General features: G+C 36.6%; 2 protein-coding genes across 20 annotated transcripts in view; one reads left to right on the top strand and one right to left on the bottom strand.

The window, feature by feature from the left end:
- Nucleotides 1-23555, bottom strand: part of Lar (tyrosine-protein phosphatase Lar) — a 468166-nt gene that overhangs the window by 16101 nt on the left and 428510 nt on the right. For 8 of the 12 annotated variants that reach the window (XM_087410654.1, XM_087410653.1, XM_087410660.1 and 5 more), the window contains 8 exons: nucleotides 12096-12206; nucleotides 10856-11131; nucleotides 10029-10313; nucleotides 8293-8316; nucleotides 7484-7584; nucleotides 7067-7396; nucleotides 6066-6216; nucleotides 4542-4838 (listed from right to left, as the gene is read on the bottom strand). In XM_087410654.1, the coding sequence (XP_087266780.1) occupies nucleotides 4542-4838; nucleotides 6066-6216; nucleotides 7067-7396; nucleotides 7484-7584; nucleotides 8293-8316; nucleotides 10029-10313; nucleotides 10856-11131; nucleotides 12096-12206 (1575 nt within the window). Of the gene's footprint in view, nucleotides 1-4541; nucleotides 4839-6065; nucleotides 6217-7066; nucleotides 7397-7483; nucleotides 7585-8292; nucleotides 8317-9023; nucleotides 9882-10028; nucleotides 10314-10855; nucleotides 11132-12095; nucleotides 12207-23555 lie in introns of those variants that run through there. The other 4 variants (XM_087410661.1, XM_087410659.1, XM_011063460.2 and 1 more) reach the window with 4 other exon arrangements.
- LOC147908252 (uncharacterized) overlaps nucleotides 1-23555 on the top strand; it is a 326417-nt gene that overhangs the window by 4467 nt on the left and 298395 nt on the right. The window lies entirely within an intron of this gene.

The following is a 23555-nucleotide window of genomic DNA, read 5'->3' as shown; positions in this document are numbered from 1 at the left end:
GGTGCTTTTCGAGGGTGCTTTCAGTGCTGGTGCTCGGCACGATATTGCATCGTCTATAACAATATTTATTCGGACGTGTATAGCCGCTGCTGTGCACGGTACTCTCTCACGCATGTGAGCGTTAACGCCTCTACGTATACGCATATCCAAATCGCATACGCCCGCGCACGTGTCCTACGTGAATGCTACGTGCTATTTCGCAGCCGAATAATTATTCGTGAAAGCGGGTGCTTGTGCTCTTGAAAATCGGTGCACAAAGGCCAAAGAGACGAGACCATAGCTGGTATTCATAATCCATTCTTATTTTAAGATTGTCTTAAGTAATGTCTTTTGATGCTGCACGATTCCGTCTGTGGCTGGTATTCATCAAACATTCTTATTTCAAGAACACTTTAAATAATGTCTTTTAAGATTTTGCGATTGGCTTATGACACCTTAAGACTAGACTTAAGATGGTCTTACGAGTTTTCTACAATGAGCCATTGTCTAAGCGTCGAGTCATAAGAACAATTGATATCATAGTCGATTATTCTTCTCATATTCGACTGTGACTGGTCAATTTCTTATGGCTTAGGACTTAAGCTTAAGTAACGGCTTATTGCAGAATGAATTAAATATAAGAATAAAACGATAAATACCGGCTTGTGATTAGTTTATAACATTTTGGCCGGTATTCATAGTCTGTTCTTATTTTAAGATCATTTTAAATGTTTTAAGATGCTACTACGACTCTGTGATTAGCTTATGACATCTTAAGACTGTACTTAAGACTGTTCTTAAATATAAGAATCGACTATGAATACCGGCCTTTGAGACTGTACTTAAGATTTTAAGTATAAAAACCAACTATAGATACCGACCTACAACTGGTGCTTTCTAGCAAGGACACAGTCAGACACAGTGAATCATTACATCCTTGTTGTTTGCCTGCGTCAAACAAGGATGAAACGACCTCAATGTTCATGAATGAAGAAAGAATTGACCAATCGCATTAATCATGTGATCAAATTGTTCAATGTGATTTGTTAATTCTTTCTCTGTCCGAGATCTCGGACCGATTTTTAGCATCGCGGACATTGGGCCTAACACAGGATCTGACTGTGTCCTTGCTGAAAAGCACCCAATGGCGGAACAGTACCACGCGACGCACGCACTTGTATGTACGTTCGCGCGTGGGCTCCGCGGGAGTGCGTGTATGCGTGCGTGGTGGGTGCGAGAAGTGAGTAAATGTGAAACACGGTGCCGGCGCGCGTTACGTGATTTTTGCAAGGTGCCCGTGCACATACGTATATACGGCGTGACATTATATACTTGTATATAATACTATGTAGCAGCAATGTAATATCTCTCGGTAAATAGTGAACGATGACAGTCAGTAATGACAGTAGTAAACGTATGCGTAAGAAGATATAGATATAGATATATATATGCTATACACGTGACGGTGAATCTTTGTGCTTGACAATGTGCGAGCTTACACGGCAGGGTGCTTTCAGCAGTGCTTTTTATCGTTTCGCTTCGCTCTGCCGAGTCTGCTTCAGGAGGGTAAACGGGCACCGGATCAGTTGCTCCGTGAATGGGATAATACCAGGAATGGGAAATCGTAGGAGCGCAGGCAGGAGGGTAGAGAAACGAAAGAGGATCTGGGCGTGGAGGGAGAGAGCGTTTCATGGTGGTGAATGGTGAAAGGCATACGGGAAGATCATTACGGACGCGTCGGTACGACTTTTCGTTCAACAATCATAGCGGTATAATATCTCTTCGACAAATGATGCCCTTCATGTGTAGCAACACGAATGTCTTCATAGCCCGTTAGAGATAAATAGAGTAGTACTTGTATCACCCCTATCTTCTCCTTGCCTTTACATTTCTCATTCTTCGAATCTATTGGACAATTTTTTTTGCAACTTTCTCTAACTCTCTCGTTCGATTATTTTTTTTTCAATCGCGATTCGTTGTTTCTACTTACTCGCTGTAAAACTTTTAACGATCGCGGTCGTACCGCACCGTCCCTCCTCCGCGCACCGAGAGAAGTTATCGTTACGATTAAATGATTTCCCGGGGAAATATCGTGGCTAACGACCGCGTAGAGATTTATTTTTTCAACGACTACTGTATAAATATCGTGCAAACAATTTTTTTTTCCCTCGGTGCCGAATTCGTTTGTTATGAGAGAGAGAGGGATCATGTTGGACGTTATTCGGCAACAAGAGGGACCAAAAACGTTCGACATGCGGGATCGATCGGCACCTTGGGGGATACCGCTCGATTGGGATATTAGGATGGGAAGTAACAGAAAGCAAAACTGTCTCATGCATCGGCATGCCATTCATAGGATATAGATGATATAATATGAACGTATTTGCATTGGGAAATGATGTTCGCAGACTCGACACAGTTCAGCGGATTTTGGTGATTGGAAACGGAGAGGTAAGGTACCAGGTTTCCTTCCTTTTCTTCAGACGGGACGAGTTCGAGGGGTTGCGTTTTTGGGATCATAGGAATTGAGGAATCTTTAAACAAACGAAGGCATGCTCTAAACATGTGCAAACGATAGGTAGAACTAAATCTCAACTAAAGACAGAAGAGCCTTATATATCAGAGATATAGAAATATATATATGTGTAATATATATATATATATAGTGAAAAAGTGCGTCTCATATATATATATTCTTGTGTGTGAGATAACATTCGCTAGAGTTTTTATATATATATATACGTAAGCGCTTCACTCGCAAGCTGTCCCTCGCGTTGCCATTATTTTCGCCTGATTGTTGCACGTGTAACAAAGTTGTTATTTAATTTCGTTCGTTAGTGTTATTTACATGTTTCATGTGGCCTATGCAGTTAGTGGCGGTATAAAAAAAAAAAAAAAAAAATGTCGGAAATAATGGCACGCGGGGCAGCCAGCCTGACTTCTATCTTCATAACACGTGGCAAGAGTGAATTAATAAACTAAAGGAGAGAAACGAAACATCTTTACTGACGTAACCACGGTAACCACCAGAAAGAACACTGAGTGTAATGAGTACATATTATTAGATAATATTGATATATTACGATAATGTGAATAGATCTTAAAAACTAGCTGTTCAAAACCTGGATCATCCTCCTGCAAATGCTTTAAGGAAAGACAAAAACACTTGAGTGAGTATAATTAGATATTAATTAGCGTGTCAAAATAGATATCCAAGTTTTAAAAGTGGGGCTGGGGGGAGTGAAAAAAACCAACGGCAACGAACAAAGAGAGAGTTGCGATTAGGCCCTGTAAAAAACGGTAAGAAAATTCGTTTCTTTCTTTTTCTTTCATCTTTTAATAGCTGAGCTCAAAAATTGGTTATCAGCTTCTGAAAAATCCGTGGCTGCGTGCACCTGGAAAAAATGATTGTGGGCACACTAAAAGGGAGGATTAGGAGACAGGGGCGTTTTGGGAGATTTCGGGAAAGCTAGAATAAGTCGTTGGAGATTTTATTGTCGCAAAAAATCCAAAAATATAAAATCTCGCCAGCCAAAAAAGTAGGGCCATCATCGTTTCGTGTTTCGCGTGGATGCCGTTTTTTTTTTAAAAATCGGAAGAGTGAAGGAGGTTACGAAAAGAACGATAGGAAAGCGATCGGAGTAGCGTGATCGGAGAGGCACGAAAAATACAAAAAGTCGTGCGCGTTCAAAACTTTTGTTCGCGCAAAAAAAAGGTAACCCGACCGGAAAAAAGGGCCGTATCTGTCCTCTTTTCCTCTCTCGTCACGATGGGCGATTCGATAGTTCGTTTCTCGAAACTATAACTGTAACACAAGAACGGCGTGAGAGAAGAGGAAAGCTCATATATATATAATATAATACAGAGTATAATATATTGTATGTAATGTAATTTAATAGAATGTAATAACGTAAATATAATGTAATATAACATGAGTGTAGAGTCACTGGAGAGAAAAGATATACGACATAGAGGATACAGAACAGAAAATCGTGATGAAGGAGAGAGAGAGTAACTGGTTATTTGAGAGTTCGGGAAGAGAGACAGGTGACGAAGTGACGTTAGCGTAATCTGAAATCGAAAGTATACAGTAATGTATATTATATTACGTAATACATTCACCGGATCAAGAATAATACGCGGCGTGTCGTCGCAACCCGCACTGGAACCGCGCGAAAATATAACCGGACTGACTTTTGGCGGGCTTTTATATTTTTGGCTCTCGGATGAGGCGCGTTAATTACTTCATCCCAATATAGTATTCCTTCCTCGCGAAGCTTAGCGTGTGAAATTCGTAGCGACCGCGGCGTTGAGGTTTCTATCGCGATTACGATCATTTACATGTTTGTTCTACAACATAGACATCGAGATCGTATCGTATCGTTCTCTCTCTCCTCTCTCTCTCTCTCTTTTTATTTTTCTGTCAATTAGTATATTGCGATAGTTGTTGAAGAACATAGTATTCACCCTCTCGCGCTGTGTGTCACCACGGATTTTACACGTTACTCCTCGCGTGCCTGAGATAAACAGAAAGACTTTCAGTCAGTGTCTATGATACATACCGTCCTCGTGAGTTCTGACCGAGATAGGATAACTCGGAGGCCCGTCACCTACTCTGGTCCCGGCCAATACCCAGATCCGATACTCGGTCCACTTTTTGAGCTCGTCCAACACGAAACGCGTGTCATTCAGTTTGATATTCCTCGCCTCGGAGTCAGAGCGACCGCTCTCGACGACTTGCAGCCTGTAGTAGGTGATCCTCCCGTTGGAGCGTTCAGCGGCCGGCGGTTCCCACGATACCAATATAGAAGTCGGGCTGATCGCCTTGCCGGTTACATTGCGAGGCGGAGCCCCGGGGACTGTATAACACTCAGTTATAGGAGGGGAAAAAAAACAAAATCGGGGATCGTAATCGGTAATTACCGGTCGAGCGTACTAGCCTTTAGCTTGAGGTCAAAGGTGAAGATACGAAAAGTTGCGTTCATCAAAAATTTCATTAATTATCGTCGTGGAGCGTAACTACTGTTACTCTGTAGTCGGATTATTATAAATCAATGAAAACTAATTTTCATAATCAGTAATCTTACAAAATTTCATAAGTTTAGATATTTCTTGTTTTAAATCGGAAATTTTAATAGTAACATTAAACATTTTCACATATGAGCGGATAATAGATCGATTAATACGCCACGCGACGAGCCCATGAGTTCTCGTATTTCTCGATTTGACATTTTCTCAATACTGAGACGAACGCACAGTCGACGGTGACTGCCGAGGGATATCAACAAAACGGTATGTTTGGCCAAGGTTCAGAGAGGTGTAAAATATTCAAGGTAAAAAGTCATGAATCAATCCTTGAACAGTCGAAAAAAGACGTGATTAGAGACAGTTCTCCCGGAGCGGCTCGTGTTAACTCGGGCGTATAATCCGCAGAGTTAACGAGTTACACGTTTATATAATTGCAAGGGAACGAGACAACGAAAAACTGAACGGACGATAAATCAATCATGTTATTGAGAATGAAAAGAGGTGCCCAAAATGCACACATATATCAATGCAGTGCTTAGTGCAATTTATATGTATGATATGTACGTATATATATAGATATATATATAAAGTGGCATCCAAAAACGGCTTTCTTATTTGCAACGCATGCAGTCATTCTCACTCTCCCACACTTCACTTGTTTCAACGTTATTCTCTATTATTCTGTCTTTCCCTTTCTTTTTATACGCTCTCTTTTCCTTTTTATTTTCATTATTAAACGCGTTCTCGAAGACGAAAGGTCTTCGCTTTCTTTTTTTCAAAGGCTCTTTCCAAGGTGTTGTGCGTCGATAGCTTACGCTACTTGCAGGAGCGTCTAGCGCTACAGCACCTCCTACCTGCTGTGCCATCGCGATGCACGATCATGCACGAGGATCCAAAAGACTCAGGTGCGTCCTACCCGACATCACTACGTGATGTATGGAATATCGGATGGTCGACCGCCTTGCGGCCTCGTGACAATCGCGTATCAGCATGCGTCTGGCACTCCTCGCTGCATGAACTCATTCGATTTCGTATGCATTCGTGCGCGTTCTGCTTACCGTACTGTTTGGTGCGAACCGGATACGGTATCGTCGTGGCTCCCTCTCCCCTTTGACTCCTCGCAGCCAGCCAGACGTAGTACAAGGTATTCGGATACAGGCCGGTTAAAGTGTAGTTCTCGGTGACCGGTATCCTACGATGATGCCTCTCCTGATTCGAGCAGATATGCCGAATGGGGTAGATTAATCATCGCTTTTAAAACCGCTCTTTTAAAAACTTTAAAATCTTTTTATCTTCCGAATTTCAGTCTATTCTATTTCGAATGATTAAAAAAATTTATTCTCTTTAATATTACTATCTAATTAATATGGTATTAGGAGAAGATAAAGAATATTATTAGGATTAAAGCACACAATGCGTGGCACGTAATGGAAAAATAGGACGAGCAACGCACTTTATTAGTAAAAAGAGGAAAGAATTCGGCATTAATTATTATATATGGAAAATTGAATCCCGGTTAAATAAAAACTTGTATTTACCGAGCACTTTTGATATACAATTAAAAAACTTTCTATTATTAAGCCTTTTGTCCATGACATCTTTCATTTATCACATTATAAGATATAAAATCATATGTGAAAACTAATTTATTTCACTGGGATTCAATTTTCCATGTAATTAATGCGAGGTAATTTACTAATTACACGGAAAATTGGGTCCCAGAGAAGTGAGTTAGTTTTCACAGATGATATATGAACTTATAATATGGTGAACAAAAATCTTATAAAAGGCTTAATAATGGATAGCTTTCAAACGGTATATCAAAGCTAAAAAATTTGTATTCATAGAACACTTTTGATATATCATAGCATAAAAAATATCCACTATTGCCTTATATCTATGTCAGTCTGACATCTTTTGTTCATCGCATTATAAACTGCATTATATGTGAAAATTAACTTATTTCACCAAGACTTAATTTTCCATATAATTAGTATGAAGACCTTTATTTAAAATACGTGTAATTGTCTACCTTTATTAAAAATGTATAACTATCTACCTTTGCGTAAGTGTCATTCCAATACAGCTCATAGCTGAGAATATTCTCAGCGCTATGAGCGGGCTTGCTCCATTGGAGCGTTACTTTGGTCTCCCCGATGTCGACCGCTGTTAGCATTTCGGGTTGACTCGGTACCCCTTGCTGTGTTTTGATTTGCACCGGCAGGCTAAGAGGTCCAGGACCGACGCTCGTGAGCGCTTGAACTCTTATGGTATAAATCGTATGCGGCGTTAGCTCCGAGATGGTTGTCAACTGGCTGTTATCCACCATCTGGTACTGCCACGATGCCATAGGTTGATTCGAATCCGTTGTGTAATATACTTTGTATCCCTATGAAGAAGTATATCGCACACTCGTTAGTGATAATCATCGCAAAAATTGAGAAAATTGAAAGGTAATTTCGAAAAAGACACCGACCGTCACTTGACCGTTCGGGGTTTCCGGTTCATCCCACTGTATGACCATCGTGCTGGAGCTCAACGGTCGTACCTGAACTTTTCGCGGCGCTGTACCGGGTTCTAAAAAAGAGATTAACTGGTTTTTAGCGTTATTAGGGAGACCAGACGAAAAGCAACCAAAATACACACGAAGCCGTGGAAGGGCAGTACACGTCAGTTAGTCACACGATAAGAAATCCTTTAAAAATAAAGACCCTTTAAAAAACAAACTGTAAGAAGCCAAGTGCGATGTAAATATAGAAAAAAAGAAGGATGAAATTCTATTTTTCGTCACTACGACACTACAGTGATAAATAGATACGTTTTTAAAAATTCATACTAGACGCAATTAAGTACAAAGATAGACGGAAAGAACGATTTTGCTAAAAATTCAGTTATATACAGATATCTGAAAATAATTTTGTTGGACCATCAAAATAATTAGGAATCTCAAGCATGATGAGCAATGCTGCAAAAAGTTTCGACATTTTTGCAATCAGTTTGAGGGTTCTACATAGGTAATTATTCTGATTCAACGAAATTGTTCCCAGATCTGTATTTAACTAAATTTTTAGATGCTTCAGCATAATCGCCTTTTCCCAGACGCAAGTGTGCACATAACGATGTATATTAAAAGTGACAAAGTGTGCACGTATATGTGTCAACGAAAGTAACAGTCGTGTGTGCGCAAAATAACGAAACGAGAGGAAACCAAAATCAAAAACTACACAGGAATAAGCAAAGAAATCGTGTACCACTACGGCACTCTTAGTATATGATTTGACTTACTGGCACCTCCATTTGTTGATTCCGCTATTAAAAAAAGTCAAACGATTATTATCAATTCTCGATGTATTGGCTGATATTCATAATCGATTCTTATTTCAAGATCGTCTTAAGTAATGTCTTAAGACGTTAATACAGCTCTGTGATTGATTTATGACATCTTAAGACTGTACTTAGGACTGTACTAAGACTTAAATATAAGACCCGACTATGAATACCGGCCATAAATGGGTAGTAAATGCGAAGTGAAAATACGAACTGCGAGAGCAGTACGTGTCTCCTTCGTATTTTCACGAGGTGAGAAGTGTGCTATACTATTCTGTTAGGAAAGGTGCAATTTCGCGTGCTGTCTTCCCCGCGTACTCGTTTCTCGCGTTCCTCCCCTCTTTTGTAAAAAAGAAAAAAGGAGACGGAGACGTGTATCTGAGACAGAGAAAGAAAAGAGATAGAAGAGAGAGAGAGAGAGAGAGAGAGAGAGAGAGAGAGAGAGAGAGAGAGAGAGAGAGAGAGAGAGAGAGAAAGAAAAAGAGAGAGAGAGAGAGAAAGATGAAAGAGGCAGTGAGAGGCTGGAGGATGTAGAGGTTGGAAATATAGTAAAAATACACAAATGACATGAGACGTCGAAGCGCGACGAAACGTTGTGGAACGGCCCCGCAAAAACACTAATACACTGGTGCAACAAAGAGCAGTTGGGGAAGAGGGTGATAGGTGAAAAAAATTTTCTTGTCACTTACATGGATCAAATCGTGCGTCCGCGGCGGACAGCATGGAAAAAATACAGAATTTCCCTCAAAAAATGTGCGTAAAAATTCGCTCCTCTTTCTCGATGGTGTGTACAAAAATTCTATCTACGTGCAAAAAATTCACGCTCATGTCGAAGTAGTGCCGTTCCTTCACTACACCTTTACGTTACTGCCTTCGATCCTCGCGATTACAGATACGCGAAAAAAAGGATCGTCGGGTTCGAAGTGCATTCGCGTTTTTTAACCGGCGGACTTTACTGTGAGACGCACGTATGTTCATTGCGAAGCGCAGAAATGAAATGTGAGTTGATTTATGAATGGGTTTAATTTGTTGTAGCGGTCGATGATACAGACGCCCAATCTAATTTACGTGTACATTAAAGATGATTGATTTAATAGATACTGTTACTTTTTTTGTAAAACTTGATTGAATAATGAATTCAAAATTACGAGAAAAAAAAGATTGATAAAATAAGAAGCATTTCTCTAGAAACGATATTTTTCCCTTATTTGTTAATTTGGCAATGGAAGCAGCGAATTGGAAGAAAATCTTTTTTTAATCTAGCAATCCTATATAATAAAATATTCATAAATGTTAGTTTACCGATCTACTGTTATAGATACATGACATAAACAGCGATTTGTCTGAAAATTTTTGATTTTTTAATAAATGTTACGGGATTAGAAACGTGATTCATAGTTGCCACCTTTGAATTAGTGCTCTATTTCCATGCTCTGGAGACTTAATTTCTGTCGGAGAGCTTAAAAAAAAGGTCATTAAAATTTTGAGCGATAAGTTGAAATTTTTTTCCATTTACAAAGAGCCAAGGATTAGTTTAAAAAATCATAGTCTCCAGCCTAAAACTAGAGAGGGGGCAACCATGGGCAAATATATTGCAGAAGAAGGAAAATAATCGTTTCTAGTCATGTTAGAAGCATAAAAATGGCTAGAGAATATTACGTATATATTACGATAGTAAATGCTGCAGTACTGACTTGTTTCACCAGTGGTGACTATCACCGGGGCACTTGGGGGACCACGCCCAATGCTGTTCACGGCTATAACGTAGAGCTCGTACTCCGTATAAGGGCTGAGACTCCTAACATGGTAGTACATCGTCGTGATACCAGATATCTCGGCATATGCCTGATTCACATGCTTCGGTTTATGCTGAATTACGTAATACTGCAGCTCATCCGGTCCTTTGTAGGACCAGCTTAGCTTCACCGACGTCGCAGTAATGTCGGACACTTGAACGTTCTCCGGTGGACCGGGAAGAGCTGCGGGAGAGTGAGATTATTACAGCTTTATCTCTCTACCATTTATAAATATTGCATCTGAGTTACACAGAATGAAGTATCATTTATTCAAGCATCCGAAGTTAGTATAAACGTTGCAACATTTGAGAACTTTTAGAAAAAATATAAACATTAAATTTATTTAACCATGATGTGTGAACAGTAAAAATATTTATAAAAATCCTTTATCAAATAGACCTTAGAATTAAAATTGCTTTTCGGCTTATAATGGTTGTTACTATCATATTCAAAATTTAAACTAGCTCCTCGATTATTTTATTTATGCAACGATTAATCGGTTCACATTACTTAATCCATGAGCCGAAAAAGGTGATTAATAAATTTTATCTATCTAATTCTAAGAAGTAATTTCAAGGAAAGTTCAAGCTCCATTATTATTTTAAGATCATCTTAAGATATTAGTACAATCCTGTGGCTTATGACATGTTAAGACTATATTTAAGATGATCTTAAATATAACAACCAATTATGAATATCCTAAAGTAAAAAAATTTGATACGAACATTGAACTTTCACCATTGTGGTTGCGTCAATTACACCGAGATCGCTGGCGGCTGTGCACGTGTAATTGGCAGACTCTTTAATGTCAGTGAGCATCAGGACATTTTTGCCAACTGGTAGATTGTCTTCCGGCGTCAAATCGGTTGCTGGATCCTTTCTCCATTTGACGTAGGGCATGGGCGCACCCACGGCGACACAAGTGAGATTCAGCGAACCGCCTAACATCACTTCGCTCACCGTCGGTGGAGGAATCGAGAAGCTTGGTGAAACACGACGTACTGAAGCACAGTACAATCAGGATGAATACTCTATTCTTTAGTCGACTAAATTTTATTTAATCGAATATCTTTCGATTTTTCGATTTTTTAAAATTTATTGTAGTTTCATCTTGCATTGAACATAAGAATTATACTAAAACAAGATACAAATGCTAATATTTCTATTTGCCCATTGAAATTTTCAAAGTAGTTCATGAAAACTTCTAAATGCTTAATCAATTGTATCACTTTTGAAAGAAATGATGTGTTTTTAGATTATATGCATAATCGTTGGCAACAAATAAGTTACATTACGTTGATGAAGAGCAGGTGATTATTTATTTATTTACGAGTAACATATTAAATCGAAATGCAAATAGGCGTAACGGCGTATCCAATTAGGAAATAATTACATGCGCACGTTTTACGATGGAAAATTAACTGTACACAACGAAAATTCGCGGAGCACAAAACTCTGAACGATTATTTTGCAAAGCCGTTGCGCAGATTTTGTAAATAGCGGTGATTAAACAAAAATGCGTAACCATCGGGATTCGAGATCGCGGCAAGAACGCAAGCAAGGGAAAGTCTCAGCGCGTAACACACGCTACGTGAGCCCTTTGTGCCGCCCGTTTAGTTTCATTATGTTCTAATTGCGTTGCATTAATTTTAATTACAAACAGGAAAACGTCTACGTTTATGGCATTGGCGTGACTGTACGACGAGCTGCATTCATTATTTGGACAACGTCTTTTTACGGTTTCAAATCCGCTGATTTACATATTTTTCTTTTTCTTATTCATAATATTGTATCTTATAAGCTACTACATAAGAATACCGCTAAAGAACGATTTATCTAACAAAGACAATGAAATGTTATATATTAATTATAATTATGAGATTATAATTAAATCGCTGGAAAATTAACTAATTTAATCTGCATTACAATATTTGCATGCAAGCATTCGTAAATATGTTAAATTACCTTTTACGTATAACGTAGTTGACTTGGAGTACTCTGTGCCTACGGAATTGTTAGCAACGCATTCGTATTTTCCTTGATCGCTTACGTCGGATTCGGTGATCTGCAAAGCACCTGAAACATAAACGCAGAATATTCTATTAAAAATATATTCTCGTCAATATTATCGATTACAATAGCACTTTTATATACAAGCTCGATGTAAACAAAAAATTATCTCTTGTATTTTTCGTGTTATAGCTGGATATTTGTATTAATTACCCTGTTTACATTGTAAACAATAGTAATTTGATAAATTGAAAATTTTTTTCAGTTCACAAACTAAACAAGATAATTCTTATAGGTCTTTTCGCTTTTTTTAATTCTATAGATAGTCGTTGAAAGCAAATTTGCTAATAAAATTGATCTTTATTAGCAAAATTGCTAATAAAATTGATCTGTTACATCATATTTTCGAGAAAATCAGATTAAAGTGTTAAAAATACTCTGAGATATTTTTAATTTAAAATGTAACACAAAATACAAATATATAATAGGATGATTCTAACGATAAATGGCAAACGATTTATAAAAATCATCCATTAGGTTGGCTGCTTTGTATAAATTACAATTGTACAAATTACAATTATAGATAAAAAAGAAAGAAACTTAATACATATTACTATCGTTATTATTACCGATTTTTTTAAATAGTAATATTCGTAATATTTTTAATTAATATAACCAGATTTCTTATTAAATAGCGCAGATTTATTAGGTCATCAGAAATAGTGTGAGAATGGAAATAATGGTCGAAATATTTTTTAGTTCTAAGCAATCTCCGTTTTGTGCAATTAAATTTAAAAGTATGGTAATATGTATGCGGTAACGAGCTCGACGGAACCACGTTTGAGTGGACGTCTATATTCTCTGCCGCTCGTCGCATCTTTTACTTCATTTTTCCACTGCTAATAGAGTTCCTACCACGTTCTGCGGAGACGTTGAGCTCGGTTTGAAAAGGTCGACCTCCTCGTGACACCCTTTTCTCTTTCACCCTTCCTCTCCTTTTTCCACCCTGACTCATACATTGCGTTTTCTGCGTCTGGCTCTCAAGTTCGTGCGGGGGTTCCAAGATATATCAGTTAGACCGTGATATCGCGATGATGAACTGACCGTTGCGAGGCATGTGATTATCTTCGCCGACGTCACTACCCGTCCGGTATAATTCAAACCCTCTCCATGACCTTCTCCACCAATAAAAGAACCGCCCTACCCATTCGTAAAATAAACACTGGCGAATATCGGGAATCGAGAACAGAACGGGGGATTGCCGCTGAGATCGATTGTTCGCTTTCAATATTTCTAACGTTTTATCGACAATGACGGTTATAATTAGAGGATGATCGTAGGTAAGATAAACGGTGCAAATAAATTGTGAAGGACGTCGTGACGCTTCGATTACATGAAACTATTCTTTTCTTGTTGAATAGCCACTCGTCTCTACAATCAAAGACGATATGGTAACAAATCTTTTCCTCCTACCTTCTACAAGTAAATCGAATAAACTTTTTAAGTAACTACAGATTTTATGTGATTACAAAAAGCAGTTAGTTTCGAACGATGCTTCTGATGCAACCATAGCCGCATGATATAATAAGATGCATGATGCCTATTGCAAAAACGAAATACGGATTGCGGTGTATTTTGTCTGATGGTCATATATGAATCGCGTCAAGCTATATCGAGATAAAAACGCGACTACACGAATAGGTGGACTGGTTTACTTTGAAACTCGCAGTAAACTATATGGAATATTTTTCCCCCGGAAGACAAATATCATACGCAGACCGGTGCGTTGTTTCCCTTGCGAGTGAACAAACGAATGAAACATGTGCGCGAACTGTTAAAGGGCTCCGTTTGGTTATTATGGCTCCCGGCTTAAAACGGAGCCCGCAATTATCGGCGTGACCTGGCGCGGCTGTTAATTTCGCAGGCTGCCGAATTTTCACCGGCTGCCGATTTTGGAATTCGTTATCCGTTCGAGTAGATTCACATGCCATACGTGGCGGTTTTCAGCGCATTGCGATCGTGACTTTGATCGTAGAGGAAAGAGACGATGAAGACGATGAAGGGAGCTGCGACGTAATTAGAATTTTTGGAAGTTTGTTTCTCACTTTTAATTAAAAATCTTAATTATAGTTATTTCAACAAGTTATTATCTTAACTCTCTCAATTACAGTAACATTTATCATTTGGATCTAAAGCGATATTTTTTGGACAGTTATATAATCCAATTGATACTATGAGATTTTAAATTGTAAATAAAAAAAGCTTTGAACCTTCCTCCATCAATCGCCGTAAGACGGGAATTCAATTGCATTACTTTAAACAGGATACTTTAGAACTTAGGTGTAGTTGTGATAGTTGATCATTATTCATTTCTAATCTTTTGTCTTCATTTTTTATTAAACGTCTGATTTTATTAATTTATATCAATCATTTGACAAAAATAAAAAAAATGATTTTGTGTGATCGTTGTAGTCTAATTAAGGGTTTGTAAAAAAACTGTATAGTATTCATTATAATTAGAATATAATATCTAAATCTAACGTAAAATCAATTTTATGTACATATAATAGAATAACGTACAATTTACTTTATATGTAATAGAAATAGACTGTGAGAGCGTTTTAACTTTGCACCAGGCACTACGATTTATCGAGATAGTCCTGGTAAGGAAAGAACTCGCCTAGGATAGAATTCGGTAAAGTATTTGGTAGATAGACGGGAAAGAAACGGAAGAGAGAGTAAGGGTCGAGGGTAGAAAACACTCCATCACGAGTGAGAAGTGAGGCGGACTGATATCGCGTACGATCGGAATACGTAATCGTGCCTCATCTACAATTTCCCGTAAGCCGACCAGGAAGGAACGCCGCGAGGTCGTATTGTTATCCCGATGGAATCACGTGCGCATTGTTAGCGCACCGAGGCGAAAAACTTATACCTGGCGAAGAGTATGGCCCAACACGTTATTTGTCCGCCATCCGGAAAATTTCCCTTCATGCGAACATCAAATATACAAAGAATATATCGATTTCTTAGTTCTTTTTATAACTTTAAAATTTTAAGTTACACTGAAAGAAAAGATTGGTTGCTGCAACAATTTAGATAGTAAAATATGGCATAGCATTTTTAATCAGCTGCAGTAACCAGTTTTTGGTCGTAGCAACAAATTTTTAGTTGCCTTTAGCCTATCCGCAATGTCAGTATATGATTTCATATTTTACTATTTAAATTGTTGCAGCAACCAATCCTTTCTTTCAATGTAGCATTTCCGTTAGATTCAAAATGGAGTATGATTGGAATTTATTGTGCTACTATCACTTTTAATCGACGTTTTTTTTTTTAAATCTTTTTTAATTAATTTTCACTTTAACTTAACTCTTTGTCGACAAGTAAAATTTTCACTCTTTGTGTTTCAATCTTCACCCTGAATCTTCGAACTTCAGTACAGATTTTTACATTGTTCCGGACTGTATAAAAATGTGAAAAAATTCTTACATACTTATGAAAGCTTAATAACAAGTTTTTTTTAATATCGTAAAAGTTAGATTAAAAGTTTATTTTACTTATTTTTTACAGATTTAAATTTATGTATTAGATAACTCACAGTTAACAACTATATCCTTAAAATCTAACATTACCGGTGTAGTTAATGTCAAACACCTTCAAACTATCTGACAAACTTCCACGCCTATTGGAATTTATTTTTCAATTCGGCAAATAATTTGTATTTCAGCCTCTGAGATAACTATTCGTAATTTTTTTCAAATTAATACGTGTGTGTGTGTGTGTGTGTGTGTGTTTGTGTGTGTGTGTGTGTGTGTGTGTGTGTGAGAGAGAGAGAGAGAGAGAGAGATTATAAATTATTTTTAAAAAGTGAAGTTTTTATTTTTTAAAGAAATTTTAATGTTAATGATTTATTATTTATCTACATCGCAATTTAACATTTTTAACTTATGCCATTGCGCGTGCACATAGTTGAATTACACATTATAATGAGAAATTTCTTCAAGCACATCAGTATTAAAAATAATTAACATCTTTTTTCTTCATTTTACGGGTTTTATTAACGTTTTGAAGTTCCATTTTCTGGTCAGAGTGTCATATCTTCTTTTATTGCGTATACATGTAAAATGTAAAGAACAATACAGAATTAACAGGTAAACACTCGAATATACCATTGACTCAAAGATAATATTTCTACGGTGTAATAGCCATTTAAAATATTCATAGAGTTGTGTAGAAGTACGCGTTATCGGTGATGAACAATTAGATCTCGAATATGCGTGGACCTGATTCAAAATGAACGGTACATCATGCAAGTTGTTTCTTATAAATTTTAAATAATCAACATACGCGCGCAAATCGCTATAAATATGATCGGTATATATTATGACAGAGAATATGAAGAGGCATTTGCGTTAAAAGCCACTGACATAATACCTGTTCAACTTTTCATAATCCCAGTTTACCATATTGATCGCCGGATAGTGTGTCAAAGTCAGGAATATTTTAAATGGAAATAGAAATGGAAATAGTTGAATAGATAATGCGACGTATCTTCCTGAGATGCTTCAGTGAAAAATTGTTTTTATTCTCTGAAACTAGATATAAAAAATTTATGCATATTCTTTCTTTGACTTTTTAGTGTTACTTTTTGAAATAAATGCTAAATATATATCGTGTAAATTTGTAACTCAAATACATCGCTTTTTCAAATTTAATTTGTGATCAAAAGGTATGATAGTTCATACTTATTTTTTATTTTAATGATACATATGTGTATGTATATCATTATATACAAAACACACACACACACACACACACACACACACACACACACACACACACACACACACACACACACACACACACACATGCGCGCGCGCGCGCGCGCAACATTGTTAGAAGAAAATGTTATAAGTACACTGGAAAAAAAGTTAACTTGATTAAATGCGTTTAGTTCGTAATGATTATTTAGTTTAAATATTTATATATTTAGATTAACAAAATCTTGTAATTTAAAACATGTTATTTGTTTGAATTAATAAATATTTGCTTGATAGCCTGTGACTTATTGAATCAACTGATATTTTTTTGAAACAGTAATTTTTTTCTCAGTGTATATCTTGAGACAATTTTAATACTGCTCTTTTATCTCGAAGATAGATGCAATACATATACATGTGTAAATGTCTAAGTTTGTGCTGTATTTTACAATAACACAAGAAATGGATCGATTAAAATGCAATTTTTAATATCGTATCTCCCATATATAAAATTACGGAAACTGCTTCTATTTCCATGTTTTATTTCGGCGACGGTATAATGTCTTGTTTTTATTAAATAGTTGTTGCTGGTACATTTTGTTTTTACATCCATGGGATGTGCAACGAGATACGTGGCTGAATAAAAATAATAGGTGAATAGTGAATACCACGGCCCTCTCGCTAGGTCGATCGATATTCTCAGTACATGACAATTAACGACTTTTACGAACTTTGGTATATAAAGCAATAGCAGATTTTTTACGAAAAAAAATCGGCTTCAAACTCATTGAGGAATCTGTTATCGATAACTTAGATAAAGGCTCGAGATGAGTGAGCTATTAAACGAACATTTAGCTTGAAATTTCCCGCTTTTTAATTGTAAGAAAAATAGATAGAATCTGTACATTATCAAGATCCTTTATAAATTATTATGTTTTATAAGTAAAAAATTGTATGATATATTAATCCTTTATTAATTTGTCTAAGATATTGAGGTTACAAATAAATGCCAAATAAATCCCCGGCTTTACAAATAAATGCCATTTGTACATATTATCATATTTAGTGCCAATTGTTTAACAATTGAATGTTTGGGATTTATCTTTAGCTAAAAAATGTACCAAATATTATTAATTTTTATTTAATTGTAAATCATTAAAAAGAACAATGACAATTGAGATATATATATATATATATATATATATATATAATATTTGAGTGTGAAAAACACTACGCGACTAATTACGTTAAATGTAAGGTTAGTTAAATTGAAAAAATTCTGTTTTATAAAATGTAGGATATCAATATATTATAAATAAATATATTAAGACTATCCCGGGAATAATTACTTGATTATTTTTATGTAAATCACCTGGGGCGTTTTTAGATCTCAATTAATTCTAGAAAATGAATATTTTAATTTATATAAGGCTTTTTTATTGCGAGTTTTCAATGGAATTATACTCAGAAAGAATAATTTGGTCGAAATATTTAAAAATTTGGCTAAATACAGATCTGAAAATAATTTTCTTGGGCCATGAAAATAATTACATAATAATCTTAAGCATAATGAGTTGCAAAAAGTTTTGATATTTTAGTAACCAGTTTGAGTGTCCTACATAATTATTTTAATGATCCAACAAAATTATTTTCAAATATGTATCTAGCTAAATACAATATATTGAGACTATTAAGTATAGCTCAATATATATTAAAACTACATTCGCAAAATCATTTTTTTCTTGTATTGAAAAGTTTGTAAAGAACTTTAAAGAAAGTTATTAAAAAGAAAGAACATGTGTTAAACAACATTTATGTAAAATAATATTTTACAACAATTATTTTACAACAATAGAATGTGAAAATACTCCAGGTAACTATTCTTGGGTAATATAAAGGCAGACGAGAAATGAATAAGTACGAGATACAAAAGTGTCTTTACGTTGTTTTCCAAGTGACTGATTCAATTCAGACGAAACTTCGCGATCGACGGATGTGCCAGTCGGATATACAGAAAGTGTCGAATTTTCCTTACGTTTAGGAAAATCGTATCGTGTCTCGCGAAAGCTTCGGGCAACACGTTCTGCTTGTCACTAGGGACAGCATTTTTCTGAGGCCTTTCCGCGAGATCTTGGACGATTGCCGTAGAGATATGCAACGACACGAGTACATGATGATGTGTGTACATGATGATGCAGGCGAAAGGGCGTGTACGGGCCGTGCTATTTGTGTGTTTACCGACCAATATTGAAATATCTTCTCTTACATTTAATATTACGGGAGCAAATGCGACGCATGTACGCATATATATATATATATATATATATATATATATATATATATATATACAAATATACACACATATACATATCTACGCGCATACGTATGCACGTACATGAAATGCATCGTCTCGCTCTGTCTCTTCGTCTCATCTCCCATTTCTGCAACGCAGGGTGGAATCGGAGGATGAAGCAGGGATGAATTCGACGCGCACAACTCGGTGAATACAGGATTCCATCCGGATAGAATACAAATAGGAAATATGTTTACACCCCGAAAGCATTCCGAAGTATACCTTGCGTATACCTTCGATGCCGTCGACACTTTTTAATCCCGACGTGTGTATTCAATGTAGAATTTCATTTCAATTATATTAGAGTTTACATCTACGATTTTGCGATTTATATTTTTTGATCGTTGAAAAGAATTCAGAGAATAGTCGCATTTCCAATTTTTCTCTCTATATTGAATGCAATCAAAAATTCGATAAAAAGTTGGATATAAAAAAATGAATGAAAACAAACTTATTCTTTATTTAAAGATTCGATGGTTATGAATACACATTTAAAAGTTAAATACGGAAAAAATTCAAAGAGCGATTTTTTATACACATTTTCCAAATAAATCTCAATTTTTTAAATTAATATATACAAATAAAAAAGGGAAAAGAGAATGATCTTTTGTTCTTTCAGACCCCTATGCTCAGCTTGTTAAATCGTAACTGTGTTGTCATACATCAATGCTGGTTCGGGATCTCAATTGCGTTAAGAGACAGTTTCCAGTAGCATAGCTCGATTGTAAGCGCGACCTGAATTTGATCCCGAATCAAAGGCATGGATGGGAAATTACCGTCGAAAGCGACGCGTTGTGCTAATATAAGGACAATCGGTAGTATTATGCGGGCACGAAGAGGTTGTGAGAAATGCTTTGGACGATTGTCAGGGTGCAGCTATATATACACACAGCAGAGCCCTTGCCGGAATAACAGCGATAAAACGAATTTGCGCCAGTTATTTAGGGGTTAGCGCCGAGTTCTGCCTATCCGGATTAATTAAAGTGGAAATGCGACGACTGGTGCTTCGCTTGCTCGTACGAGTTTCCTATCGCATGCAATTGCGATTTCTTGGTGCCGTGCCAGCTTTGTTTGAACATTGTTGTTTTCGCGATCAGAGTCCCGTCGAACTCCCCGTTTGTCGTTGCGCGAGGAGAGATGGTGGACTACCCGTTCTTTTGACGAAGCGTCGTTTAAGATAACGATCGCTCTCTTCTTCCTCGCGTTTCACCTTGCGTCTTTGTAAAGGGAAAAACAACGGAGAAGATCCGCTTCTCTCCGAGGGTATATCGGGTAACGCCGCTCTTTTTCCTTTATCCTCTCTCGTTCTTACCCATTCTGCCTCAACCATCGAGTTCCTCCCACCGCGAAAAGAGAGTAACTCACTCAAGCTCCCTCCGCGTAGCTGGTGTCATAAGTCAACTCCCTTGGTAAAGGGTGGTCTAATGGGCCCGGGAGAGCTTCACTGAGGGTCTGGGGGAGCTACGACGACACAGAGAAGGAAGAGATGGAGGAGACGCGCTCGTCTCACTATGGCCAAACGCGAAGGAGAAAAGGAGTGAAAACGATAGGATTGAGAAACCGTCTGAGAAGGAACCCACATTCAAAAATTTCAGAATTACTGTTAAGCCTGAAGTACTCAATCTCACATCTACCAGGAAGCTTGTTTCAAACTTTATTACTCCCTTTCATTACTCGCAACTTGTCGACGGCTCACTGTTGAAAATTTTGCAAACACCGACAAGAGGCGTGGCCCACGACATCGAGCTGTGTATGGTATGAAATTCAGTGGTGGATCGCGCGAGCCGATTTAATAACACTGTTGGCCATTGTGCCACAAGCTGCATGTGACGCGACTGTGTTAATCGATGGTACGATATCAAAGGTAATGAACTGCAATATGAGGAGTTTGTAAGCGGTCATGGTACAGGATAATTGTAACAGTCACAATAACCCGAAACCATAATTACTGTACGTGTTGAAAGAACACATAATTAACTCTTAGTTACACGATTAGATCATTTGCGTTCTGCGCATTTTTTTTCTTTGAAATACTAGGAGCTCTGCGGTTAAATAAAGGTCTCTAGCTTTTTATTTTTTTTTTTATACAACTTTGCAAATACACGCTTTCATACAAATACTTTCTAAAGATATATTGTATGTGTAAGAATTAAAGTATATCAAGTAAACTTAATAATTTTTGCACTTGTAAGACTCGGTTTTTCTAACTTCTGGGTACAGATTTAACTTGACGATAACGTAAAAAGATTGTATTTTTTTAGCTATGGTTAATCACTAAACGGATGATTTTGTAGCGAATAATTTTTAAAATTATCACTTCAACAAAATCATCAGTTTACTGATTAATCATAGCTAGAAAAACAATTTTTACATTATCATAAAAATTAGAAAATAAAAAATCAAATCTGAAAAATGATAAAAATTAATCCGGAATATAAACGACCCGTCACGTGTAATAAAGACTAGAAAATCATCGTGTGTACTAAAAGTTAACTTCTAAATAATTGATATATTTTTAAAACATCAAAATCATAAAAAAGAATAATCATCGGACAATCATTAAGTGTAAAGTAGATGAAAAGGCTGAACAAAAGAGTAGAAAAATGCAGAGATAATAAGACTAATATTGCACTCGCGCGACTCGTCACGTCTAACTTGGTTTTTCTTCGTTATTAACTCAGACTAATGGGTCGGAGAAAATCTTATCGCGTAGACCATCATGACGTGTTTACACAAAAAACACATGCACCTCCTCCTCGTTTCCTCCGATGAAACTCGAGATTCGCGTTAATTTGATGACTCGCGCTCGGTTTACTTCAGGCATAATGGTTAAAAGTGTTGCGGTTATGCGTAGTCGTAAAAATACGATACGGTTAGGCCCGGAAAATACTGCACGGAGAGTTAAAAATGAAGCGCATGTGATAAGAACACCGCAGGCATTAATTAAAAGAACATTGTTGTATTATCACGACAATAATTGTGGAGGACTACCCGCTGAGAAACTTGAAGAGTTCTTTACTTTAAATAAGGCTAATCTCGATTATTTCGCTTTTTTTTCTTTGGGTTAACCTTTTTAATGATGTTTGATAATATATGAATGCAAAAAGGCGTGAAATATAAATAAAGATCTAAAAATTAATGATTTAATCGTAACTATAAACATATAAATTTCGTCCTTTATTTGAATCAATTTTTTCAGAATATAAGTAAAAAATATAATTTTTGAAGAATTGAAGAAACGTTCTAGAGAGAGAGAGAGAGAGATTTTATTACTGTAATATTAAAAATAATTAAAAATATATTTTAAAAATGTCTTATCATTTTATATATTAAATGGGTGGAACATATCTCCTTTAAAATTTATTTTCAAAATAAGAATAGTGTTGAAAATATTGGACTAATGTTTGTCCTAAATTGTTTCTGAAGTAAATGACTATTTTCGTACATATAATAAAGGATTTTTTAATTATGTAAATATAATGACAGCCTTCTAAAAAAGTTAAAAAAATAACTAGTTGTAGCTTGAAATAGATGTTCAACTTTACTTTTGAAAATATACAAACTTCATAAAAAAGTAAACTAACAACATTGAATTTCAGCATGCTAAAGTGATTTATTATTGTAACGAAAACGTAAGTCACTGCAGGTTACTGTTTCTCATGTCAATGACAGTTTTCTAGACTTGATATCTAAGAACTCTTGATTAATATAGTTTGAAGGAAACTGTATATTTTTCCTAGAGATTCTAAATCCCCTAATATGTCAATTTCGACAAAAAAATCGATTCATGAAGTTTCTGAAATGATCAAGACACAAATCTTATTTTCTTTTGAATGATTATTATCTCTCCAGTACTTTTCTCAATTTATTATCGTAATAATTTCATCGCAGATGTTCTGAGAGCGTAAGAAAGTCTAATCTTCTTCTCTTCTTTCCTATCTTTTTCCTCTTCTTTAATCTCCAAGACAATCTGACATCCACGATCATCCCGTCGCGACGCGGTGTCTTCCGTTAGAGCACCGTTAAGTCGCGCCACTATATTACGTTACTTGTTCTGAAGTTCGGCGCTCGCTCATCAAGCTTCGGGGATTTTAACGCAGGAAATTTTACGAGTGTTGACGAAGCGCTAACCGACGCTCTCTGCTTTCACTTCATCCCCGTCGCGCATCACTGCATTCGCGGCTTTACGAGCGGAGAACTGCAAAATATAATTTAACGATTCGCCGTGTTAAGTTTTGCCTGCGTCGTTGCGTTCCTAGACGACGCCCACGCGTCGAGCAATGAGAAAGAGAGAGAGAT

This window comes from Acromyrmex echinatior, chromosome 10 (assembly GCF_024713525.1).
Source record: "Acromyrmex echinatior isolate Ae372 chromosome 10, ASM2471352v2, whole genome shotgun sequence".
In the NCBI taxonomy this organism is placed as follows: domain Eukaryota; kingdom Metazoa; phylum Arthropoda; class Insecta; order Hymenoptera; family Formicidae; genus Acromyrmex; species Acromyrmex echinatior.
The sequence above is the reverse complement of the archived record's forward strand: the minus strand, read 5'-3'. Positions and strand labels throughout refer to the sequence as shown.